This window comes from Oncorhynchus kisutch, linkage group LG16 (assembly GCF_002021735.2).
Source record: "Oncorhynchus kisutch isolate 150728-3 linkage group LG16, Okis_V2, whole genome shotgun sequence".
NCBI lineage: Eukaryota > Metazoa > Chordata > Actinopteri > Salmoniformes > Salmonidae > Oncorhynchus > Oncorhynchus kisutch.
In genome coordinates this window covers 29135247-29158399 of record NC_034189.2, presented here as the reverse complement: position 1 = coordinate 29158399, position 23153 = coordinate 29135247, and the positions used below count along the sequence as shown (strand labels likewise).

The 23153-nt window shown below is 43.9% G+C and overlaps 1 protein-coding gene across 3 annotated transcripts in view; it reads left to right on the top strand.

The window, feature by feature from the left end:
• LOC109906601 (E3 ubiquitin-protein ligase pellino homolog 1) overlaps positions 1-23153 on the top strand; it is a 29784-nt gene that overhangs the window by 3796 nt on the left and 2835 nt on the right. The window contains exons 1-7 of one of the 3 annotated variants that reach the window (XM_020504384.2): positions 4542-4943; positions 10671-10713; positions 12859-13059; positions 14007-14136; positions 14411-14512; positions 15231-15476; positions 19944-20132. In XM_020504384.2, the coding sequence (XP_020359973.1) occupies positions 12887-13059; positions 14007-14136; positions 14411-14512; positions 15231-15476; positions 19944-20132 (840 nt within the window). In that variant the 5' untranslated portion in view covers positions 4542-4943; positions 10671-10713; positions 12859-12886. Of the gene's footprint in view, positions 1-4541; positions 4944-10670; positions 10714-12858; positions 13060-14006; positions 14137-14410; positions 14513-15230; positions 15477-19943; positions 20133-23153 lie in introns of those variants that run through there. The other 2 variants (XM_031792192.1, XM_031792193.1) reach the window with 2 other exon arrangements.

The window sequence follows — 23153 nt, the reverse complement described above, 5'->3', positions numbered from 1 at the left end:
CCATCCTACCTGACAGCGCTGGAGAGGATCTGCAGAGAAGAATGGGAGAAACTCCCCAAATACAGGTGTGCCAAGCTTGTAGTGTCATACCCAAGAAGACTCAAGGCTGTAATTGCGTCCAAAGGTGCTTCAACAAAGTGCTGAGTAAAGTCAAATTTATCTCAAATTTTCAAATCAAATCAAATGTATTTATATAGCCCTTCGTACATCAGCTGATATCTCAAAGTGCTGTACAGAAACCCAGCCTAAAACCCCAAACAGCAAGGAATGCAGTTGTAGAAGCACGGTCGCTAGGAAAAACTCCCTAGAAAGGCCAAAACCTAGGAAGAAACCTGGAGAGGAACCAAGCTATGTGGGTGGCCAGTACTCTTCCGGCTGTGCCGGGTGGAGATTATAACAGAACATGGCCAAGATGTTCAAATGTTCATAAATGACCAGCATGTTCCAATAATAATAAGGCAGAACAGTTCAAACTGGAGCAGCAGCACGACCAGGGACGGTATGAAAGAGCCCCAGTAAGCCAGTGACTCAGCCCCTGTAATAGGGTTAGAGGCAGAGAATCCCAGTGGAAAGAGGGGAACCGGCCAGGCAGAGACAGCAAGGGCGGTTCGTTGCTCCAGATCAACGAACCGAAAGGGTCTGAATACTTATGTAAATATAATATTATATATATAAATTAGAAAAAAAATCTAAAAACCTGTTTTTTCTTGGTCATTATGGGGTATCGTGCGTATATTGATCTGGGGGAAAAACGATTTAATACATTTTAGAATAAGGCTGTAACCTAACAAAATGTGGAATAAGTCTGAGTACTTTCCGAAAGCAATGTATCTCTGAACACCATCCAGTTTATATATTATTAAACTGTGCTGTGATGTTTCACAAAAGTTCTGAACCTTTCTAGTCTCATAGTATCTACAGATTGTAAATTTAAATCTACATTTTTTTAAAGAGTATTATTATATTAAGGCAGTGGTTCTTAACCTTGTTGGAGGTACTGAACCCCCCCAGTTTCATATGCGCATTCACCGAACCCTTCTTAAATTGGAAAAATAAAATATGATTTTTTCAAATTCAAAACATAAGTATATATTTTACTGGTGCACAAAATGAACCGTGCATCAACATCACTATGTTGAAAGAACAAAATCATCAAAACATGATTTTCACACAAAAACAAAAACATAATAATGGATATTTACTGCAAATCAGTGTGACTTCTGCTGTTGCCTTTCAGAGACCAGTTCAGAAATGCGCGGCTTCACCTTGGCAAGTGCCACTCTCATGTCATTTTTGCAACAAAGTCTGTTCCCTTTCTTCGTTTTTATGTCCAGCATCCTCGAAAAGGATTGCTCGCAAAGATATGTTGTAAACAAACGGTATGAAAATCTCCAGAGCTTTCTTAGCAATAACAGGGTACGTTACCATTTGTTGACACCAAAACGTTGAAAGCGTTGTTGTTCTGAAGAGTTGCTGTTGAACCTGGCTCTGCTGAATTTCAATGATTTTATCGAGGTATTCATCATTGACATCTGTTGTCTCAACACTAAACGTGAACGGCTGTCTCACCCATACTGGATATGACTCTCGTAGGGAAGTATCCGTCGAGAGACTTTGCAAGCTCACCTAAGTGCGTGGCAATTGCTTGCTTCAGTTCCGCGGGTACAGAAATGTATCTGATTCCAGATACATCTTCGATCTTACTTAGAGTCGTCCAGCAGGGGAAAGTTTGCGAAGTTATCGTTCTCTGTTCGTCGTTTCAATAACGGTAGCTTTTTTTTTAAAGCCTTCAGGTATTCCTCCACTTCGATAATGTTGACTCCACCGCCCTGCACCTTTTGATTGAGATGATTGAGAGCTGCTAAGATTTCAGCCATGTACGCTAAAATGAGAATGAACTCAGAATTTTTTAAGCAATCTGCATGACAATGTTGGTGCTCTTGCAAAAACAGGGCTAATTCCACACACACGGCAAAAACACGATTCAGCACCTGTCCCCGGGATAACCACCGAACGTTAGAATGGTACAGAAGTACCTCGAATTCAGAGCCCATTTCTTTACACAGCTCACTGAAAATGTGGTGCCTCAGAGCACTAGTTGGCACATAGTTCACGCATTCCACTACAATTTGTAATACTTCTACCAGTTTTGGAGGCAATGTTTTTGTTGCCAACGCATGCCTGTGCAGAATACAATGCGTAACAATGATGTGTGGTGCATCGGCTTTCACTAGCGCACCAAAACCAGACTTTCTTCACAGCATGACTGGAGCTCCGTCCGAACAAACTGCAGAAACCATATCCCACGAAAGATTGTTGTCTTTGAAGAAGTCATCCACAAGTTTCTTCACATCGGCTGCCTTAGTTGTTGATGTAAGAGGCTTACAAAATAAAACAAATCTTCCTTTATCACGTTGTCTTTCACATAGCGCACGAATACAGCAATTGGAAACGTCTGTGGTCTCGTCGAGCTGAATTTTGCCGGGCTTGAAATCAGATCTGCAACTACTTGAGCCAAGATGTCTTTGCTAATGTCCTCTATTCTGTCGCTGATGGTGTCATTTGAAAGAGGAATTTGGGATAACTTAACTTCAGCCTCTTTTCCCAGCATGGTATTCACCATCTTCAACACAGCTGGTTTTATGAGTGTTTCACCAATGGTGTGTGGTTTGCCCTGCTTTGCTATCAGGTAAGCAACTTCGTACGATGCTGTGAGGATCGGTTTGTTGATGGGTACAAAGCCGAGAACAGGCAGAGTAGCCTTTTCATCGAATTCAGCGAGCGTTGTGTTCTTGTATTTTCCATCTCCATGCAGCTTAAGGAAGTGTTCTCCTAGTTTTCTCTTAGTGATCACCTGCAGTCAATGATGGCCAAGAGGGGCGTGTCATCACGAATCGTATGAGTTGGATGTGTGTCTTGACCTCCGCCGAACCCCTGAGACTGACTCACCGAACTCCTGGGGTTCGATCGAACCCAGATTAAGAACCACTGTGCTAGAGGCGTCACTACAGACCTGGGTTCGATCGCAGGTGTCCGCGACCGGGAGACCAATGATGTGGTACAAAATTGTCCAAGCGTCATCCGGTTTAGGGGACGGTTTGGCCGGCTGGGATGTCCGTGTCCCATCACGCTCTAGCAACTCCTAGTGGCTAGCCGGGCGCATAAACGCTGACTTCGGACGCCAGTTGTGCGATGTTTCCTCCGACACATTGGTGCGGCTGGCTTCCGGGTTAAGGGAGCGTGTGTCAAGAAGCAGTGCGGCTTGGCAGGGTCGTGTTTCGGAGGACACATGGCTCTTGACCTTCGCCTCTCCCAAGTCCATGTGGGAGATGCAGCTATAGGATAAGACTGTAACTACCAATTTGATATCATGAAATTGGGGAGAAAAAGGGGGTAAAAAAATAAAAAATAAAGTTATATTTTAATATTGATCGATTGACTATGACTTTTTAAATCACTCAGCAGGGCTATTTGCAGAGTTAGCACCAGGTAAATGTTGCAATTCTTCAGCCATTCCCGAACCTGAGACCAAAAACAAGCTACATACAGTGGGGACAGTACCAAAACAAGACATTATCTAATGATTCTGTCTCTTCACAGCAAAATCTTCAGAACGGGATGGTTGTATCCCCTATATAAATAACATTATAATGTTTGCAATAATTTTGTATAATAATTCAATTAAAAAAGAGCTGTACATTTTTTGGTCCATAAAATGAAACTGGTATGCTTTTTTATACAGTACCAGTCAAACGTTTGGACACACCTACTCATTCCAGGGTTTTTCTTTATTTTTTTTACTGTTTTCTACATTGTGGAATAATAGTGAAGACATCAAAACTATTAAATAACACATATGGAATCATGTAGTAACCAAAAAAGTGTTAAACAAATCAAAATATATTGTACCTTTGAGATTCTTCAAAGTAGCCACCCTTTGCCTTGATGACAGCTTTGCACACTCTTGGCATTCTCTCAACCAGCTTCACCTGGAACCCATTTCATGAAGGTCAGGACAAACACATTGTTTCCAGAGGCAGTTTGGAACTCTGTAAGTGAGTGTTGCAACCGAGAACAGATGATTTTTTACACGCTAAACGCTTTAACACTCAACACTCGTTCTGATAGCTTGTGTGGCCTACCTCTTCAGGGCTGAGCTGTTGTTGCTCCTATAAGTTTCCATTTCACAATAACAGCACTTACAGGTGACATGGGAAGCTGTAGCAGGGCAGAAATTTGACTAACTGACTTGTTGAAATGTAGACTTTTGGCCATGTAGTGTATTTTCTGTTATTTTCCCTTGGAAAGTGGCAGCACATACGTTTTTAAGCAAGTCAAGAGATTGCTCTTTCTTCAATTTTACAACCTCTAATTTTCACATCTCCCTATAATATAGAGCTGGAGGTGTTTCTTTAAAAAAAAAATACATGATCATTCACACAGAATAATCTACACACTGCCTTGGCAACTGTACCTTCCTGAACAGCGCCTCTTTACAGTAGCCTACCAACTGTACTGTACAAGCATCATGCGCATGGGCTGAGATCAGCAGGTAGGTGGAGCCAGCACATTGTGCAAATCTTACGCAAGAATCGCGGAATCCTGATCAACCGCAGAGAGGCAATAATGTGGGCGATGGTGCGTCGGCGTTACTCCTGTGTTTTTTCCAAGGTAGAGTGCTAAAGAGAGATGGGCGTGACAACGGGCTGTCTGGACCACGAATAGTCTCCGGGAGGAAAGAGCATCTCGCAGTCTCCGATGTACCCGATGACAACGGAGAGGCAATGCCGACTGTCCGGTCCAATGGTTGTTCCATCCAACATACCTTCGCAGGTGGTGTTTTAACAACGGCACGACGTCCGATATTGAGGCCGCACGGGGATTGACACAATCCAAAAGGGAATAAAAAAATCTAACGGACCTCCTTCGGCACACATTAGCGGGTATTTATTGATTAATTTGCCAACCTGTTCAATTAGGCTACTGTCCATCAATGTGTGTTTCGGTGCTGAAGTGGTTTGACAATTGGCCCGTCTTATGTCTTTTTTTATTTTCTTACATTCATGATAGCAGATCGGATAGGCTATTCTGTTGTCTCTGCGTGTGTGCTTGCGTGCGTGGCGATGTCTTGTTATTGTAGTATTTATTGTCTGTGCAGTGGATTCCCTCGTGTACTTCCCTGCCTCAAAGACTGCTGCGCTATGGAGCAGAGAAACGTTAAAACAAATAAGCAATTATTACAATGGGTAGGCTATTAAAAAAAACACTAACCTCAGTAGGCCTAAAGATATTGTAATTACCTGCCCATCATAATCACTTTTCACCATAACATGTCATTTTTTAGTATAGCCCAACATATTTTTTTCCTTCCTACATTAAACAAGGTTTTAATAGCTGCAATTTTCCATGCTATTACGGCTATGATTATAATGAGCAAAATGACAAGTCCTTGATTAAAATGATTGCGTCTCCTTGGCTATAGCGATCATAGGCGTCCGTCGTGAGCATAACAGAGGGACACGCAATCCTCTGCAATCTGGCCCTTGAAGGCACAGAGCAGAACCAGCCATGATCATGTTCTCAGTGCCCAAGTCAGTGTGTAGCTTCGTTGGTTTATATTACATATCAAACTATGTTTAGCTTAGCCTTATCGCATAGCTGAAGGACTCTGAGCATAGCCTATTTATTCTGGTTAGGTGTTTGGCAAATTATGTTATTTGGGGAGGCCTGCTCGCTGAGAAAACAAAATCCTATACGCATGATGATAATGGGGAACAAGATGGCTCACAACTCCCTCAGACTTTGGAGTGCAAGTATACATTGTGGAACCTGGAAGTGTAAAAATATTATAGAGCAGGTTTGGTTCCATTATGGCCTCTTGTCCAACACACAAAAAATATATATAATTGTATAAAAAATAAGCTGTATAGATAAAGATCTTAGAAATTAACAAAGGTCCCAGTCTAACAAATCTGTGTTAATTTGCCATATACTGTATTATGTGCACAGTATAACACAAACACTCTCACACACACACTCACACACACACAAACACTCACACACATTCACACACAAATCAAATCCAAATTTATTGGTCTCGTACACATATTTTGCAAATGTTATCGCAGGTTTAGTGAAATGCTTTTGTTCCTAGCTCCAACAGTGCAGTAATAGCCTACCTAACAATACAAAGCATAGACTTAAGAAATAAATAAAAAATATTAGAACGAGCAATGTCAGAGTCTGGAATATAAATACAGTACCAGTCAAAAGTTTGGACACACCTACTCATTCCAGGGTTATTCCAATTTTTTTTTACAATTTTCTACATTGTAGAATAATAGTGAAGACATCAAAACTATGAAATAACACATATGGAATCACATAGCAACCAAAAAAGTGTTAAACAAATAAATAAATAAAAAATGCCACCCTTTGCCTTGATGACAGCTTTGCACACTCTTGGCATTCTCTCAACCAGCTTCATGAGGTAGTCACCTGGAATGCATTTCAATTAACAGGTGTGCCTTGTTAAAAGTCAATTTGTAGAATTTCTTTCCTTAATGCTTTGAGCCAATCAGTTGTGTGACAAGGTAGGGGTGGTATACAGAAGATAGCCCTGTTTGGTAAAAGTCCATATTATGGCAAGAACAGCTCAAATAAGCAAAGAGAAACGACAGTCCATTATTACTTTAAGACATAAAGGTCAGTCAATCTGGAAAATGTCATCTCGAGGTCGAATTGCTGGGGGAAAAAATGACTAAAGGACACCAATAAGAAGAAGAGACTTGCTTGGGCCAAGAAACACGAGCAATGGATATTAGACCGGTGGAAATCTGATGAGTCCAAATGTGCAATTTTTGGTTCCAACCACCGTGTTTTTGTGAGACGCAGAGTAGGTGAACGGATGATCTCCGCATGTGTGGTTCCCACCGTGAATCATGGAGGAGGAGGTGTGATGGTGTGGGGGTGCTTTGCTGGTGACACGGTCTGTGATTTATTTAGAATTCAAGACGTGCTTAATCAGCATGGCTACCACAGCATTCTGCAGCAATACCCCATCCCATCTGGCTTGCGCTTAGTGGGACTATCATTTGTTTTTCAACAGGACAATGACCCAACATCCCTCCAAGCTGTGTGAGGGCTATTTGACCAAGAAGGAGAGTGATGGAGTGCTGCATCATTACCTGGCCTCCACAATCACCCTACCTCAACCCAATTGAGATGGTTTGGGATAAGTTGGACCACAGAGTGAAGAAAAATCAGCTAACAAGCGCTCAGCATATGTGGGAACTCCTACAAGACTGTTGGAAAATCATTCCAGGTGATGCTGGATGAGAGAATGCCAAGTGTGTGCAAAGTTGTCATCAAGGTAAACGGTGGCTACTTTGACGACTCTCAAATATATTTAGATTTTTTTAACACTTTATTGGTTACTACATGATTCCATGTGTTATTTCATAGTTTTGATGTCTTCATTATTATTCTACAATGTAGAAAATAATAAAAATAAAGAGAAACCCTTGAATGAGAAGGTGTGTCCAAACTTTGGACTGGTACTGTTTACATGTATATGATGGTGTGTATACAGTAGACATTATGGACAGACACACACACACACACACAAACAACAGGTTTGCAGCATCTCATTCTCAATTTGAATGTTCCATATAACCAGTTTCCTATTCCCCATCATGTACTGTAGTTTTGCTGTGGTCTTGCTGTGCTTGTTAAAGAGGCCTCGATGTTCTCCTGCTGTGTCCTCGCTAGAGCCTACTGGGAATCTGTCTGTTTTGTTTCTCTTTTGCCTGCCCCTGTTCCTCCTCCTATTCTTCCTCTTCCCCCTATAGGGTAAATACACAACTTCATTAATACTGTTTACAACTTCAAAGAGTAAATAGAGACAATCCTAATGAGTAAGTTCCTCACACTTAAGCATAATCCCATTCAAAATGCGTGCTTCACAGTCTTCAAATGGACTTCTGTCTACAGTCGCACAGATGAATCCTGCATGACTGATGCTTACTCATACAGGCAGTCCGTAAGCTGGTTGTCTGCTGTGACACGTGGGAGAAAGAGAGAGAGAGACAGACTGAGAGAAAGAGAGAGCGAGAGAGAGAGCTAGGGAGGGATAGAGAATGACAGTGAGGATGAGTGACCGGGGGAGAGAGGAAGAGAGGAGAGTGGGATAGCGAGAAGGTGAGTAATGAGGAAAGGAGAAAAAGAGAGGGTGAGAGAGCGAGAGAGAGGGTGAGTCAGAGTGTGTGTGGTACCGGTGAAGAGGTGATGAGGTAACTGAGCGGCCCACCTGTGTGTCTTCTTGTAAAGCCAGAGGGGTCAAGCAGGTAGGTGGAGGTGGCAATAACACAGAGAGATTACATAACGTATACTTACCGACAAAATACTATGAAGTCTTAAGGGGAATCTTAGGCCAAGTGTAGGCCGAAGCCATTTGAACCATTGAGATATACGTATATTAACTTGTGCATTTTAGCTATTGAGATATGAACCCATTTGAACCTGAAAAAGAGTAGTCTCAGTAAAGGAAGAGAACATCCTCAACTCTGAACATGTAAAAAAGGGTGCTTGGAACCGAAAATCAATTACCTAAAAAAAAATGTAAATAACACCTGGCAAAGATAACCCAATGTGACTCTGGGGGAATACAATGTGTTGTCACTGAACAAGGGCCCCTTTTCCGAGAAGATACAGACAAAAAACTTGGACTAAGATGTAGGATGGGATGGATGGTTGAACCTGGTAATGGATGATGTTGTTGTTGCTGTTGTTGTCTCCGAGTTTGACTAAGCACTCTATTGGGATACCACAGGCTCTATTATGCCTGTGTGCCAGCTTGATGTGAAAGGAGGATTTCTTTACTCAGAATATTTGTCTCCTAGTGTAGAATATTGTGTGAGTGATTTTTCTAACCTGGTGAAGGTGGAAGCCTCTTGAAGTTTGTTGGAAAGACACACACACAATCTCACACGCGCGCACACACACTTTCTCTCAGTCTCTGAGGTAGTATGTTGTTCCCTCTCCATTAATGGCATCATAGCACCCACTGCACTGCACAGCACTAGCCCGGTCACAGACTTTATCAGGCAGGCCCATTAGTACACAACACCAGTGCTATCGGGCTTTGTGTCTGCTTCGATAACAGGTGACACCTTGGCCACCATAGACCATGACCGACAATTGACTGGCAATCAATGCAATAACTCAGGTTTTTTCCGACAGTGTCGTATGTCCTCATGTGCCTGTGCATACTGTGTAGGTTAGATAGCCTCTGTCAGCTAGCATTGGACATGTTTGGGAATTGTGGTGGTGGTGGTGATATGAATTTAAACATACCAGTAGAGTAGAGTTAAGGCATATCTCAGTTTCTCCTGCCAAACATCTTGCTTTTCTTAGCAAGGTGCTAAATCTGAGTCCCTCGTTGCCATGTTTTCGTCGTGTTGCATACCACGATAAAATGTTGCAGATAGTAGCACAGCTACCCTGACAGTATGGTCATGTGCAGCGGAAATGTATTCCCAGTGATATCCAGTATCAGGAAGAAGCTGACACGAGGCAATACCATGGAATTCACTGCAGTACACTCTGTGAGAAAAAAAGGTGTTATTTGGCTGTCCCCCTTGGATAACCCTTTGAATAACCCCTTTTGGTTCCAGGTAGAAGAACTCTCTTTTTCAGTTTCACCACTGCTACAAATGTTACACCACAAACCATCACCGAATGGAAATTGTTGCCTCTATAATCGTATGCAGTTGATATGATAGTGGCTACATTTCTCCAGATATGGGAGAAAATAAAAAAATAAGTGCAAAAAGATGTCTGGAAAGGAGTAAAATGTGATCAATGTTGTCAGGAATTCATATTTTATTCCTGAGATCACTTCCTGGTGTGTATATTTAGCTCTCTGTTCATTTGTTACTGGATGGAGATAGAAGAGCTTCACCCCTCCATTTCACTCCTCTCTCATTTTCTTTCTTTCTCTCTCTCTCTCTCTCTCTCTCTCTCTCTCTCTCTCTCTCTCTCTCTCTCTCTCTCTCTCTCTCTCTCTCTCTCTCTCTCTCTCTCTCTCTCTCTCTCTCTCTCTCTCTCTCTCTCTCTCTCTCTCTCTCTCTCTCTCTCTCTCTCTCTCTCTCTCTCTCTCTCTCTCTCTCTCTCTCTCTCTCTCTCTCTCTCACTCACTCACTCACTCACTCACCCTTCCTCTGCAGTAGGAGAGAGAATTGTGGGTGAATTGTGGTGAAGAAGAGGGAGGGAGGGAGACATTTGGAGAAAGGGGGAGCTTAGGTTGTTCTTAATGAAACCAACCAAAGATAATATAACAAACGTTAGATTACGTTGTGATACCCTGTGTAATAACTGCAATGGAAATCGTGAAACACGTCGCTATGTTTCATTGTTTTCCTTTGTGTCTGTTGACCTGTGTATTATCGGTGGTCGCTATTCCTTTCCGGTCTCTATAGCTACCATCCCAGTCTTTTACTGTGGACTGCATTTCTATCTCTCTTTAACTCTCTCTCTCTATTATTCCATTTCCCTTTGTCTTCCTTTGTCACACAGATTTTCTTTGTTCCTCTGTCTCTTTCTCTCAATAACCCCCTCCCACCCACCCTCTCTCGCTCTCTCTCTCTCTCTCTCTCTCTCTCCACTCCCAGGTTGTGGCAGTGGGTTGATTAGAAAGTGCGTGGCAGAGAACAGGTAATCCATCACCCTGCCAAACCCCTGCACCGGCGAGCATGCGCACACACACACTGTCTCACACACACACCGCCCACGCACACCGTGTGTCCCCTCTCTCAGTCCCGTTGTCTGTCTGCCTCCATCCCTCCTATTCTCATTGTCCATCTCTGGTTTCCCATTTTGCCCTTTGGTTTTAGTGTCATGCTTTAGGTCTGTCTGTGCTTGTACACATCAGTGCAAGGTACCTTGTATCTCCACCTCTCATTTCTCTCCACCTCTCAATCCTCCTCCTCCATCCATCCATCCATCCGGCCATGCCGCCATGGTTTTTCTATTTCAGTCTCATCCTCCTCTCCCTACTCAACCCCTCCCCTCCCTCTTTCTTTCACTCCCTTTACCTCCCCTGTGTCCATTCTTTCTCTCCATCCTACTCCTATAACACTCCATCTCCCAACCATAGCAATGGAGAGCCGTAATGAAATGGCGACCGCCTGCCTAAATCTGCTCTCTGTCGTCCATCATCTCATTACGAGGGGATGTTCTCTGTGTTGGCCTCCGATTAGACGTGTTTATATTGAATAAAGTCTAATGTTCACGTCGTGATGCAATTGACAACTCACCGGAACAGCTGTGGTCCCCATGCTCTTGTCTGGTCTGGCCGTTCATTTTGAGGGATGGGGCTTTGAGGTTGGACTGCCCAAACTCAAGATTATATAGGATATCAGACACATAGACAGAATGAGAATGTCAGTTCTAGTTAATCTATTTCTGTGATCAGACAATTTGTACTTCTGGGGGAAGATAACATATAGCAGAGTTGGAATTCCAGTCTGTTTATAACCATAACATGTTTTTGTTGTTGTTGTGTAGGTATGCCATGTTCATGATCCATAAAGAGTGAACAAGGCATTGGTCTATTATGGCTGGCTGTGTGATGTCACTGGCTTCATTGGATTCGTGGTGTAGGTGGTCTCGCCCACTTTTGATTGATAATAGGGTACTATTGACATAGAACCTGTGTTTGCCTCATTGCCAACACAGACAGGGAATGCAGAGATTTTTTTGACTTGTGTACATTTGCAAATGTCAAGGGATTTAAATGTAAATAGACATTTTACTGTATGAGGAGATAATCATCTTTCCTTTATTCACAATTCATGTGATGTGATGCTTGTTTCTGTAAAGCACCACTAGAATGTATCCCTGTGCTATTATACAATTGCATTAGACTATCATAAAAAATATATTTTTTGTCCAATTCCTTTAATGCCAAGTGCTTGTTTTCATTTGACAGTGCTCCCAATCGAACCATTGAAATGCCACAGCCAGCCAGGCAGCCATAAACCTTTTGTAAAAACTGAAAACCAATCATGTTGAACCCAGAGAAAAGTTGCAGCTCTCACAGGGTTTGTTAAGAATCTCGGACACGACAGAACATCGATTGATGGTTATCTGGTTGTTAACTTTAAAAGCTTTGGGAAACATGTTCTCTTGTTTTGAGTGATTCTTGGCCCTACAAAGGACTATAGTAACACTTGCCAATGGCCATAGAACTTGAGTTCATTTTAACAATGGTAGGATATGTCAGACAGAGACACAATGTGGTACAAGCTGAGGCTGTAGATTTAGGCGTTTAACTGCCTGCGTGAAAATGCTTGGCTCACTTGTACCCATCTAGTCCTATTCGTTTTGCCTGTCTAGCATGCGCGCACACACACACACACACAGGCATGCACTCCCACACACACACACACACAGGCATGCACTCCCGCACACACACACACAGGCATGCACACCCGCACACACACACAGGCATGCATGCCCTCACACACACAGGCATGCACGCCCGCACACACACACTCTGCAAATGCACTAAGTCAGCAAAGAAGAGAGAGTACTTCTGTTTTGTCACATAATGCAGTATGACAATTAAACTTCTAAGTATAGCGACAGCATCATGATGACTGTCTGAGTAGGACCACAAATGCTGCGTCTTTGTTTAAAGGCCATGTATATTTGAATATTGAACTCTTTGATGCGCTGATGATACATCGGTAACTGCCTACAGCTGTATCCTTGTCTTGGTGCACTGATTGTCTTGAGTGTCTCTTATATCTCTTTCTGTCTCTCTCGCTCTCTCCCTCGCCTTTCTCTCCCTCCCAGCTGTGAGCCCACATTGTGGCCGGCGGGCATGGTTTTGGAGGGTAGCTCGGAGGCCCTGTGTCCCCCGCCCTCACTGGAGCTGCGCCCGTCCTGCAACAAGAGCCAGCCCTCGCCTCCCCTGGGCTCATGCTCCACGCCCCACGATGGACTCTTCCCCGGGGACAAGGAGCCCGTCAAATACGGGGAGCTCATCGTCTTAGGGTGGGTTACCTGTCCCTCTGTGTGTGTGTGTTGGTGGGTGGGTGTTTCTGTGCGTGTTTGCTTATGTGTCTTCAACAGTGGTTAATATGTACAACAGTTGCCCATACCATTCATCTCATCCCAGACTGTGTTATACACGCCATGCCTTGAAGAAGCGTTATTTATATGGACTCATAAGTCTCAGTGGTTGTGTGTACACTCTTAAGCTATCCTTGTCAGTTAGAAGAAACCCCCCTTCCTACCTTCTTTACAAAGCCAAAAAGACTAGCCCTTGCAGCTCCTAGACACACACAGTATCTATCTTTCTTTCCGTTTCAGAGGCTCATAAAAAAAAGAGCTCATTTGACTCCCTTACAATGATGCCATTGTAAGAGTCATGGGGCAGAATAGGCAAATTACACCCTCAACTGCCGAGAGAGAGAGAGAGAGAGAGAGAGGGAGAGAGGGGGGGGGGGGGGAGAGAGAGAATTGTAGACTCATATCTTACTCACTCATACAGTGATGGTATATAATAATTGTGGATAATGAGTAAGGCTGACTGTTCTATGGATTTTATTAAGAGGGAGTGTAATGCCAGCTGCAGACATTTTATGAGCCCTATCCAATCATGACATGGGCAGGTAATAGGCAGGACATAGGCAGACTAACCCATATAGGGAATATTCCCCTCAGAACCAAATGAATCTTTATGGATTGAGATTCAAGCCATTTGGTCCAGTTTTAAAGGAATAGTTTACCCCAAAGTGTGTCACATGTTCACATCTCATAGGTAGTCTAAAGTTGTTGTCTAATTTGTTGTGTAGATCCAACTATATGTATTAGGACATTACATGCAAGCCTCAATCCCAACTGAATGGGGAAGATAGGCTGCCAACTAATACAAATGTCAAGTATATTTGGTTGTATATTGAAAGAGTGTTTTATATTATGGCCCATACTGTACTCAGGCACAATGGTTCCTTGGCCAATGGGGACAAGGGGCGAAGGAGAAGTCGCCTGGCCCTCTACAAGAGACCCAAAGCCAACGGGGTCAAACCTGATGTCATCCACAATGTCTCCACCCCTCTGGTGTCAAAGGTGAGAGGTGACTGTCTAAATCACATTAGATTTAGACAGTCTTTCACAGTTTGAAACACTATTTAATAATTCTAGAAATGTTTACTCGTTAACTCTAGAAATGTTCTGTGTGCAGGAATGAAAAGTACAAACTGTATGTACGACTGTTTATATCAACGCTTACCACATATGGTACTAATACATTCCCAAGCAGGCAAAACTTTTGGGATGCCCTTTCCTGAGTAGCTGGCTATATGACCTGGTTCCTGTATATGTGTGTGTTCTGCATCGACAGGCCCTCAGCAACAAAAGCCAGCACAGCATCTCTTACACCCTGTCCAGGAGTCACTCGGTCATTGTAGAGTACACTCATGACACCAACACAGACATGTTTCAGGTGAGTCCTCTGTTATATTACCTACACATGACATGCCAAGTCAGCCAGAGCCCCAACACTTCAGCACGACAATGACCTGGAAACTGACAACCGAGTGTGTGCATCCTAAATGACATTTCCTATTTAGTGCTCTACTTTTTACCAGTGCCCATAGGGGTCAACGTCTGTGCATCACATAAGGAATAAGGGTACTGTTTGGGGGCGCACACCGTCAGAAGAGGAGCGAGGAGAGGGTTTATTTCCTGTGTGTTAGATAGCAGACTCCCGCTCTCCCCTCCCCCTCTCCTTTCGGACAGCGACAGACTGCTCTAGCTGTCTATCTCTCATCCCAGTGATGAATGAAGGAGTCCAAACTCCTGCGGGCAGAATGGATCTGAGGTGCTGCAGGCTCCAGGGCTGCGGTCCCATCTGTTCATCTGTCTGCTCTCTCTCTCCAACCAGGGGCTGTGACAAGGCTGCCATTTTATCTCCTGGCAGCCTGGGAGGAAACAAAACTTGTTTGCTGGTATGTTGTGGGCATTTCTCCACAACACTCCAGATGATACCCTGACTTCAGTGGGATTGAAATGGAATTGAGTTTTTCTACCACCCTCCTCCCCAAAGACATGTTTCCACTCATATACCCTATTCTATTCTACTCTATTCTACTGTACTTTACTCTATAATTCTATTAACCATGAATCTCCCTCTATCTCCTATGGCCTACCTCGCCCTACAGATCGGGCGTTCTACAGAAAGCATGATTGACTTTGTGGTGACGGACACAGCGGGCAGCAGCACCAGTGGTGGTGGCGGTGGGTGGCAGGTCCAGGGGGCGGCAGGCGAGGGGGTCGGAGGAGGGGGGCAGTCGGCCCAGAGCACAATCTCCCGCTACGCGTGCCGCATAATGTGCGAGCGCAACGCCCCTTACACGGCCCGCATCTACGCCGCCGGCTTCGACTCCTCCAAAAACATCTTCCTGGGGGTGAGTCGCGGTGATGACCACAGTGTGAGTGACAGCATGGGCGACATCACACCCCGACCATGTCATCGCGGTGATGAGCGTCACCACGTGTGATATACTGTGGAGATTGATTGAAGTCCGGGAGGAAATGGTGGTGTGGTGTGTAGGAGTTGTTAGTGGGTGTGTGAATGTTCACCATGTGGTCTGCTTCTTGGGCAATATTTATTCGAGGTGTATATTCATACACAAATTACCCGTCTGTACTGGACAAACAAATTAGAAATCTCTTGGCCCCATCCTATGCGCACACACACATTCCACTGGTGCGTCTTCTTCGCCTTAGGGCTATTGCCTCTCATTGGCTGGTTGGCCCAGCGCCCAACCACAAAAACAGCCCTAGCCTCACTTTGTTTAGAGATAAGACTATCAATGGTAAATATCAATAGACACACGTCCAGGACTGCCAGGCCGCATTTGCTTTCAGGCTCTGAGGGCCACGGCTTTTTTAATGGATTGGATTTATGACAGCATTGTTGGATTCTATACGCACACGTTCGCACAAACTGCAGAGAAATGGGAATTATGGGAATCAAGAAGCCGTGATTAAATTGATACAGTGTATGTGTGCAGTGGTGGGAAAAGTACTCAATTGTCATACTTGAGGAAAAGTAAAGATTCCTTAATAGAAAATGAGTCAAGTAAAAGTGAAAGTCAACCAGTAAAATACTACTTGAGTAAAAGTATAGAAGTATCTGGTTTTAAATGTACAGTGATGGAAAAAGTACTCAATTGTCATACTAGAGTAAATGTAAATGCTAGACTTCAAATTCCTTATGTTAAACCTGTCTAGGACTGGGGAACCCTGTTCCACTAGCCAGAAATCCCTCGCCAAACCAATGAAATTGCAGGGAGCCAAATACAAATCAACAGACATCTCATAAATCCAATTTCTCAAACATACAAGTATTAGGTACCATTTTAAAAGATACAATTCTCTTTAATCCAGCCACAGTGTCTGATTTCAAAAATGCATTACAGCGAAAGCTCCACAAACGATTATGTTAGGTCACCACCAACTCACAGAAAAACCCAGCCATTTTTCCAGCCAAAGAGTGGAGTCACAAAAAGCAGAAATAGAGATAAAAAAAAATTACTAACCTTTGATGATCTTCTTCAGATGACACTCATAGGACTTCATGTTACACAATACATGTATGTTTTGTTCGGTAAAGTTCATATTTATATCCCCAAATCTTATTTTACATTGGTGTGTTATGTTCAATAGTTCTAAAACATGCAGTGATATTGCAGAGAGCCACATGAATTCACAGAAATACTCATAATAAATGTTGATGAAAATACAACTATTATACATAGAACTTTAGATACACTTCTCCTTAATGCAAACGCTGTGTCAGATTTCAACAAAAACTTTACGGACAAAGCATAATCTGAGAACAGCGCTCAGAGCCCAAACCAGCCAGAGAAATATCCACCATGTTGGGTAGTCAACATTATTCATAAATAACATTATAAATATTCATTTACCTTTGATGATCTTCATCAGAATGCACTCCCAGGAATCGCAGTTCCATAATAAATGCTTGTTTTGTTCGATAATGTCCATCATTTATGTCCAATAGTTTCTTTTGCTAGGGTGTTTGGTAAACAAATCCAAAAGCGCAATCGGGTCCATTCGGACGAAACGTTCAAAAAGTTATATTACAGGTCGAAGAAACTTGTCAAACTAAGTATAGAATCAATCTTTAGGATGTTTTTATCATAAAAGTTCTATAATGTTCCAACCGGAGAATTCCATTGTCTGTAGAAAAGCCATGGAACGAGAGCTAACTCTCTCGTGACCGGGCGTCTTGAGCCTGTGACACTCTGCCAGACCACTGACTCAAAGAGCTCTCATCCGGTCCCACTTCAGAGTAAGAGCCTGAAACAACGTTCTAAAGATGGTTGACATCTAGTGGAAGCCTTAGGAAGTGCAATTTGACCCATATCTCACTTTGTATTCGATAGGGATCTAAGTTCAAAAACTACAAACTTTTTCAGGTTTTTGCCTGCCATATGAGTTCTGTTATACTCACAGACATCATTCAAACAGTTTTAGAAACTTCAGAGTATTTTCTATCCAATACTACTAATAATATGCATATATTAGCATCTGGGACTGAGTAGGAGGCAGTTCACTCTGGGCACGCTATTCATCCAAAAGTGAAAATGCTGTCCCCTATCCCAAAGAAGTTTTAAGTAAACTAGACGGCACAATTGTCTTAATTTACGGACAGCCAGGGGCACACTCCAACACTCAGACATCATTTACAAATGAAGTGTTTGTGTTTAGTGAGTCTGCCAGATCATAGGCAGTAGGGATGACAACGCGTTATATTGATAGATGTGTGAATTGGACAATATTGCTGTCCTTACCTCGCACTTTTGAGTGTCAAGAGAAGGTATGGGAATAAAAAGGTACATATCTTCTTTAGGAATATAGTGGAGTAAAAAGTTGTCCAAAACATAAATAGTTAAGTACAGATACGCACATGCAGTAAGTCGTTTATTGGGGTATGTGAGTGACGTGTGTGTTAGAGCTGGGAATTGCCAGCGACCTCACGATACAAAACCTATTTCCCACCATACGGTATGTCCGCTGCAGGGGGACAAGAGAGAGCCATAAGAAAACTAGTGTTGATCAGTCACGGATATAAAAGTGCTGAAAACAAATTGGCTCCCTAATTTAAAAAGAAGATGAAGAACAAGCTATGAAGGAAAAATACTGCAGTTTTGGTGCCGCTACAGCCAACTAGTGCAAAAATAATATCCCGATATGTAACTGTATCCGTCAAACACTTCTGTCTATATCTGCGTGCAAGTATGTGCACATACGCTTGTGTGTGTGCGTGTGCTTGCCCGCACGTGTGCATGGGAGTGTGAGTGTTTGCTGAAAACCACTCCAATCAGCAAACACAACAATACACTGCATTAAAATTACAGTGCAGTGGTCCAGTGCAGTGAGGTAGAGGGGGGTTGCTTGTGTTTGATCCATTCTGGCAGAGGCACTCAGTTCCCCCCCCTTCTCCCTGTCTTCCCCCATCCCCCTCGCCCATACAGGGAATGAGTTATCGAAGGGGTTCTGCGAGATGAACATGGAGTGTAAATGGAGAAAGAGAGAGAGTTGGCATGGGAGAGATGGGGAGGCCATTTGGTGGGGTGGGGGGGGGGGGGTGAAGGGAGAGGGAGGGAGAGGGGCCATTGTCATTGTGGAAGACATTGGAGGCAGGAGTCCAGCTGTACTCATCTCCATCGATGGGAGTCGGCCCTAGGGTCAGAGTCAGACACACTGTGCTGCCACACCGCCAGTCTGCCACTGACCTCCACTAGCATTTGATTATGAGGGGCAGGAATGGTGGCCATATTGGATTAGATGAAGGAAGGTGGTAATGTTTTTGAAACAATTGACTGGTCAATGTTCGTCGTGTGCCAACAGTGACCAAGGGCAATGACAGGATAGTTCATATACCAGACAGAGTTATGATATACTTACATATGCTTTAGTGGATATCACACAAGAAATAAGTGTTTATACTGAAAATGGTTTTCGTTGACTACAGATATACAACAAAATGATGGTATCGATGACAACGATAGCATGACACCACATGCAACCTTTTTGACACTGCAAAGGACAAACAAATAGGACAATGTGTCCACGTCGTGACATCATCATGAGATAACATCCGGATGACTAACCTAACCCCACCACATAGACTTGCATAATTCATCTGAGCGTCATAGCATGTGGCCGGTGCAAGACATACAGGAGAGAAACCTCAATATCTGCTAGCTGCTGTCAATGAAGCGAAGGCTGAATAACCTCCGCACGGCTCCCTCCTCTACAACTGGCACACACACAATGTCCTTGGCAGACAGCGGAGTCGGGCAGGCAGCTCGGCCCACTGCTACTGTGGAGGTGGAGAGGGAGCGAGGGATGGAGAGAGAGTGGGAGGGATGGAGAGCGGGAGAGAGAGAGAGGGATAGATGGATGGATGGAGGTAGAAAGGAAGTTTATTCAAAATATTAGGACATAAATGTTCTGAAAGGCTTATACAATAACACTGGTTGAATGGCTTGTCGTCATGCCTGCTTTGAAAGGTATGCCCACTGACAGAAAATATCATAACACTGCCACTGCAGGGACTGAATGCCCTGCAATGTTTATGTGTGCGTGTGCATTGCTGTGTGTTCGTCAGTATAGTGGTCCTACTCTGGTCTAAATATAGCAGTGCAGAAAAGCAATGTTAGCTGTTTATTTTCTCTCTCTCCCCCACCCATCTCTCTCTCTCTCCCTCTCCCTTACTCTCTTTCTGCCTCTTCCTCTCCTTCTACCCCCTTCTCTCTCTCTTTATCTGTCTCTGCTTTTATCCATCACTGTCCCTCACCTTGGCTCTCTGTCTGTCTGTTTGTGTGTGGGTCTCTCAGGAGCGGGCTGCCAAATGGCGAACGTCAGACGGCCTGATGGACGGCCTGACCACCAATGGCGTGCTGGTGATGCACCCGGCGGGAGACTTTGTTTCGGAGCCGGCGCCAGGCGTGTGGCGGGAGATCTCGGTGTGCGGGAACGTCTTCGCCCTGCGGGAGACACGCTCGGCCCAACAGAGGGGAAAATTGGTGAGGGGGAGGTCGTCATCAGTGGGGGGGGGTGGGGGGGGGATAAAGCCTCAAACCTGTCTGGTTATCAGGACTACTGTTATATCTGCAGTTATCTGTTATCTGATGATCACGTGTGTGTACAGTCGTGGCCAAAAGTTTTGAGAATGACACAAATATTAATTTCCACAACGTTTGCTGCTTCAGTGTCAGAGTTATGATATACTTGGAATACTGAAGTATAATTACAAGCATTTCATAAGTGTCAAAGGCTTTTATTGACAATTACATGAAGTTGATGCAAAGAGTCAATATTTGCAGTGTTGACACTTCTTTTTCAAGACCTCTTCAATCCGCCCTGGCATGCTGTCAATTAACTTCTGGGCCACATCCTGACTGATGGCAGCCCATTCTTGCATAATCAATGCTTGGAGTTTGTCAGAATTTGTGGGTTTTTGTTTGTCCACCCGCCTCTTGAGGATTGACCACAAGTTCTCAATGGGATTAAGGTATGGGGAGTTTCCTGGCTATGGACCCAAAATATCGATGTTTTGTTCCCCGAGCCACTTAGTTATCACTTTTGCCTTATGGCAATGTGCTCCATCATGCTGGAGAAGGCATTGTTTGTCACCAAACTGTTCCTGGATGGTTGGGAGAAGTTGCTCTCGGAGGATGTGTTGGTACCATTCTTTATTCATGGCTGTGTTCTTAGGCAGAATTGTGAGTGAGCCCACTCCCTTGGCTGAGAAGCAACCCCACACATGAATGGTCTCAGGATGCTTTACTGTTGGCATGACACAGGACTGATGGTAGTGCTCAACATTGTCTTCTCCGGACAAGCTTTTTTCTGGATGTCCCAAACAATCGGAAAGGGGATTAATCAGAGAAAATCACTTTACCCCAGTACTTACCTTTTGCAGAATATCAGTCTGTCCCTGATGTTTCTCCTGGAGAGAAGTGGCTTCTTTGCTGCCCTTCTTGACACCAGGCCATCCTCCAAATGTCTTCGCCTCACTGTGCGTGCAGATACACTCACACCTGCCTGCTGCCATTCCTGAGCAAGCTCTGTATTGGTGGTGCCCTGATCCCGCAGCTGAATCAACTTTAGGAGACGGTCCTGGCGCTTGCTGGACTTTCTTGGGTTCCCTGAAGCCTTCTTCACAACAATTGATCCGCTCTCCTTGAAGTTCTTGATGATCCGATAAATGGTTGATTTAGGTGCAATCTTACTGGCAGCAATATCCTTGCCTGTGAAGCCCTTTTTGTGCAAAGCAATGATGACGGCACGTGTTTCCTTGCAGGTAACTATGGTTGACAGAGGAAGAACAATGATTCCAAGCACCACCCTCCTTTTGAAGCTTCCACTGTGTTATTCGAACTCAATCAGCATGACAGAGTGATCTCCAGCCTTGCCCTCGTCAACATTCACACCTGTGTTAATGAGAGAATCACTGACAGGATGTCAGCTGGTCCTTTTGTGGCAGGGCTGAAATGCAGTAGAAATGTTTTGGTGCGATTCAGTTCATTTGCACGGCAAAGAGGGACTTTTCAATTAATTGCAAATTATTTTATTTTTTTCACCTTTATTTAACCAGGTAGGCTAGTTGAGAACAAGTTCTCATTTGCAACTGCGACCTGGCCAAGATAAAGCAAAGCAGTGTGACAGAGACAACACAGAGTTACGCATGGAGTAAATAATAAACAAGCCAATAACACAATAAATGGGTCAATGACACAGTAGAAAAAAGAAAGTCAGTGTGTGCAAAAGGCATGAGGAGGTAGGCAATAAATAGGCCATAGGAGCGAATAATTACAATTTAGCAGATTAACACTGGAGTGATAAATGAGCAGATTGTGATGTGCAAGTAGAGATACTAGTGTGCAAAAGAGCAGAAAAGTAAATAAAATAAAAACAATATGGGGATGAGGTAGGTAGATTGGGTGGGCTATTTACAGATGGACTATGTACAGCTGCAGTGATCGGTTAGCTGCTCAGATAGTTGATGTTTAAAGTTGGTGAGGGAAATAAAAGTCTCCAACTTCAGCTATTTTTGCAATTCGTTCCAGTCACTGGCAGCAAGAGAACTGGAAGGAAAGGCGGCCAAATGAGGTGTTGGCTTTGGGGATGATCAGTGAGATATACCTGCTGGAACGTGTGCTACGGGTGGGTGTCGTTATCGTGACCAGTGAACTGAGATAAGGCGGAGCTTTACCTAGCATAGACTTATAGATGACCTGGAGCCAGTGGGTCTGGCAATGAATATGTAGCGAGGGCCAGCCGACGAGAGCATACAGGACACAGTGGTGGGTGGTATAAGGTGATTTGGTAACAAAACGGATGGCACTGTGATAGACTGCATCCAGTTTGCTGAGTAGAGTGTTGGAAGCTATTTTGTAGATGACATCGCCGATGTCGAGGATCGGTAGGATGGTCAGTTTTACTAGGGTAAGTTTGGCGACGCGAGTGAAGGAGACTTTGTTGCGAAATAGAAAGCCGATTCTAGATTTGATTTTTGATTGGAGATGTTTAATATGAGTCTGGAAAGAGAGTTTACAGTCAAGCCAGACACCTAGGTATTTATAGTTGTCCACATATTCTAGGTCGGAACCGTCCAGGGTGGTGATGCTAGTCGGGCAGGCGGGTGCGGGCAGCGAATGGTTGAAAAGCATGCATTTGGTTTTACTAGCATTTAAGAGCAGTTGGAGGCCACGGAAGGAGTGTTGTATGGCACTGAAGCTTGTTTGGAGGTTAGTTAGCACAGTGTCCAAGGATGGGCCAGAAGTATAGAGAATGGTGTCGTCTGCGTAGAGGTGGATCAGGGAATCGCCCGCAGCAAGAGCGACATCATTGATATATACAGAGAAAAGAGTCGGCCGAGAATTTAACCCTGTGGTACCCCCATAGAGACTGCCAGAGGTCCAGACAACATGCCCTCCGATTTGACACACTGAACTCCGTCTGCAAAGTAGTTGGTGAACCAGGCGAGGCAGTCATTAGAAAAACCAAGGGTATTGAGTCTGCCGATAAGAATACGGTGATTG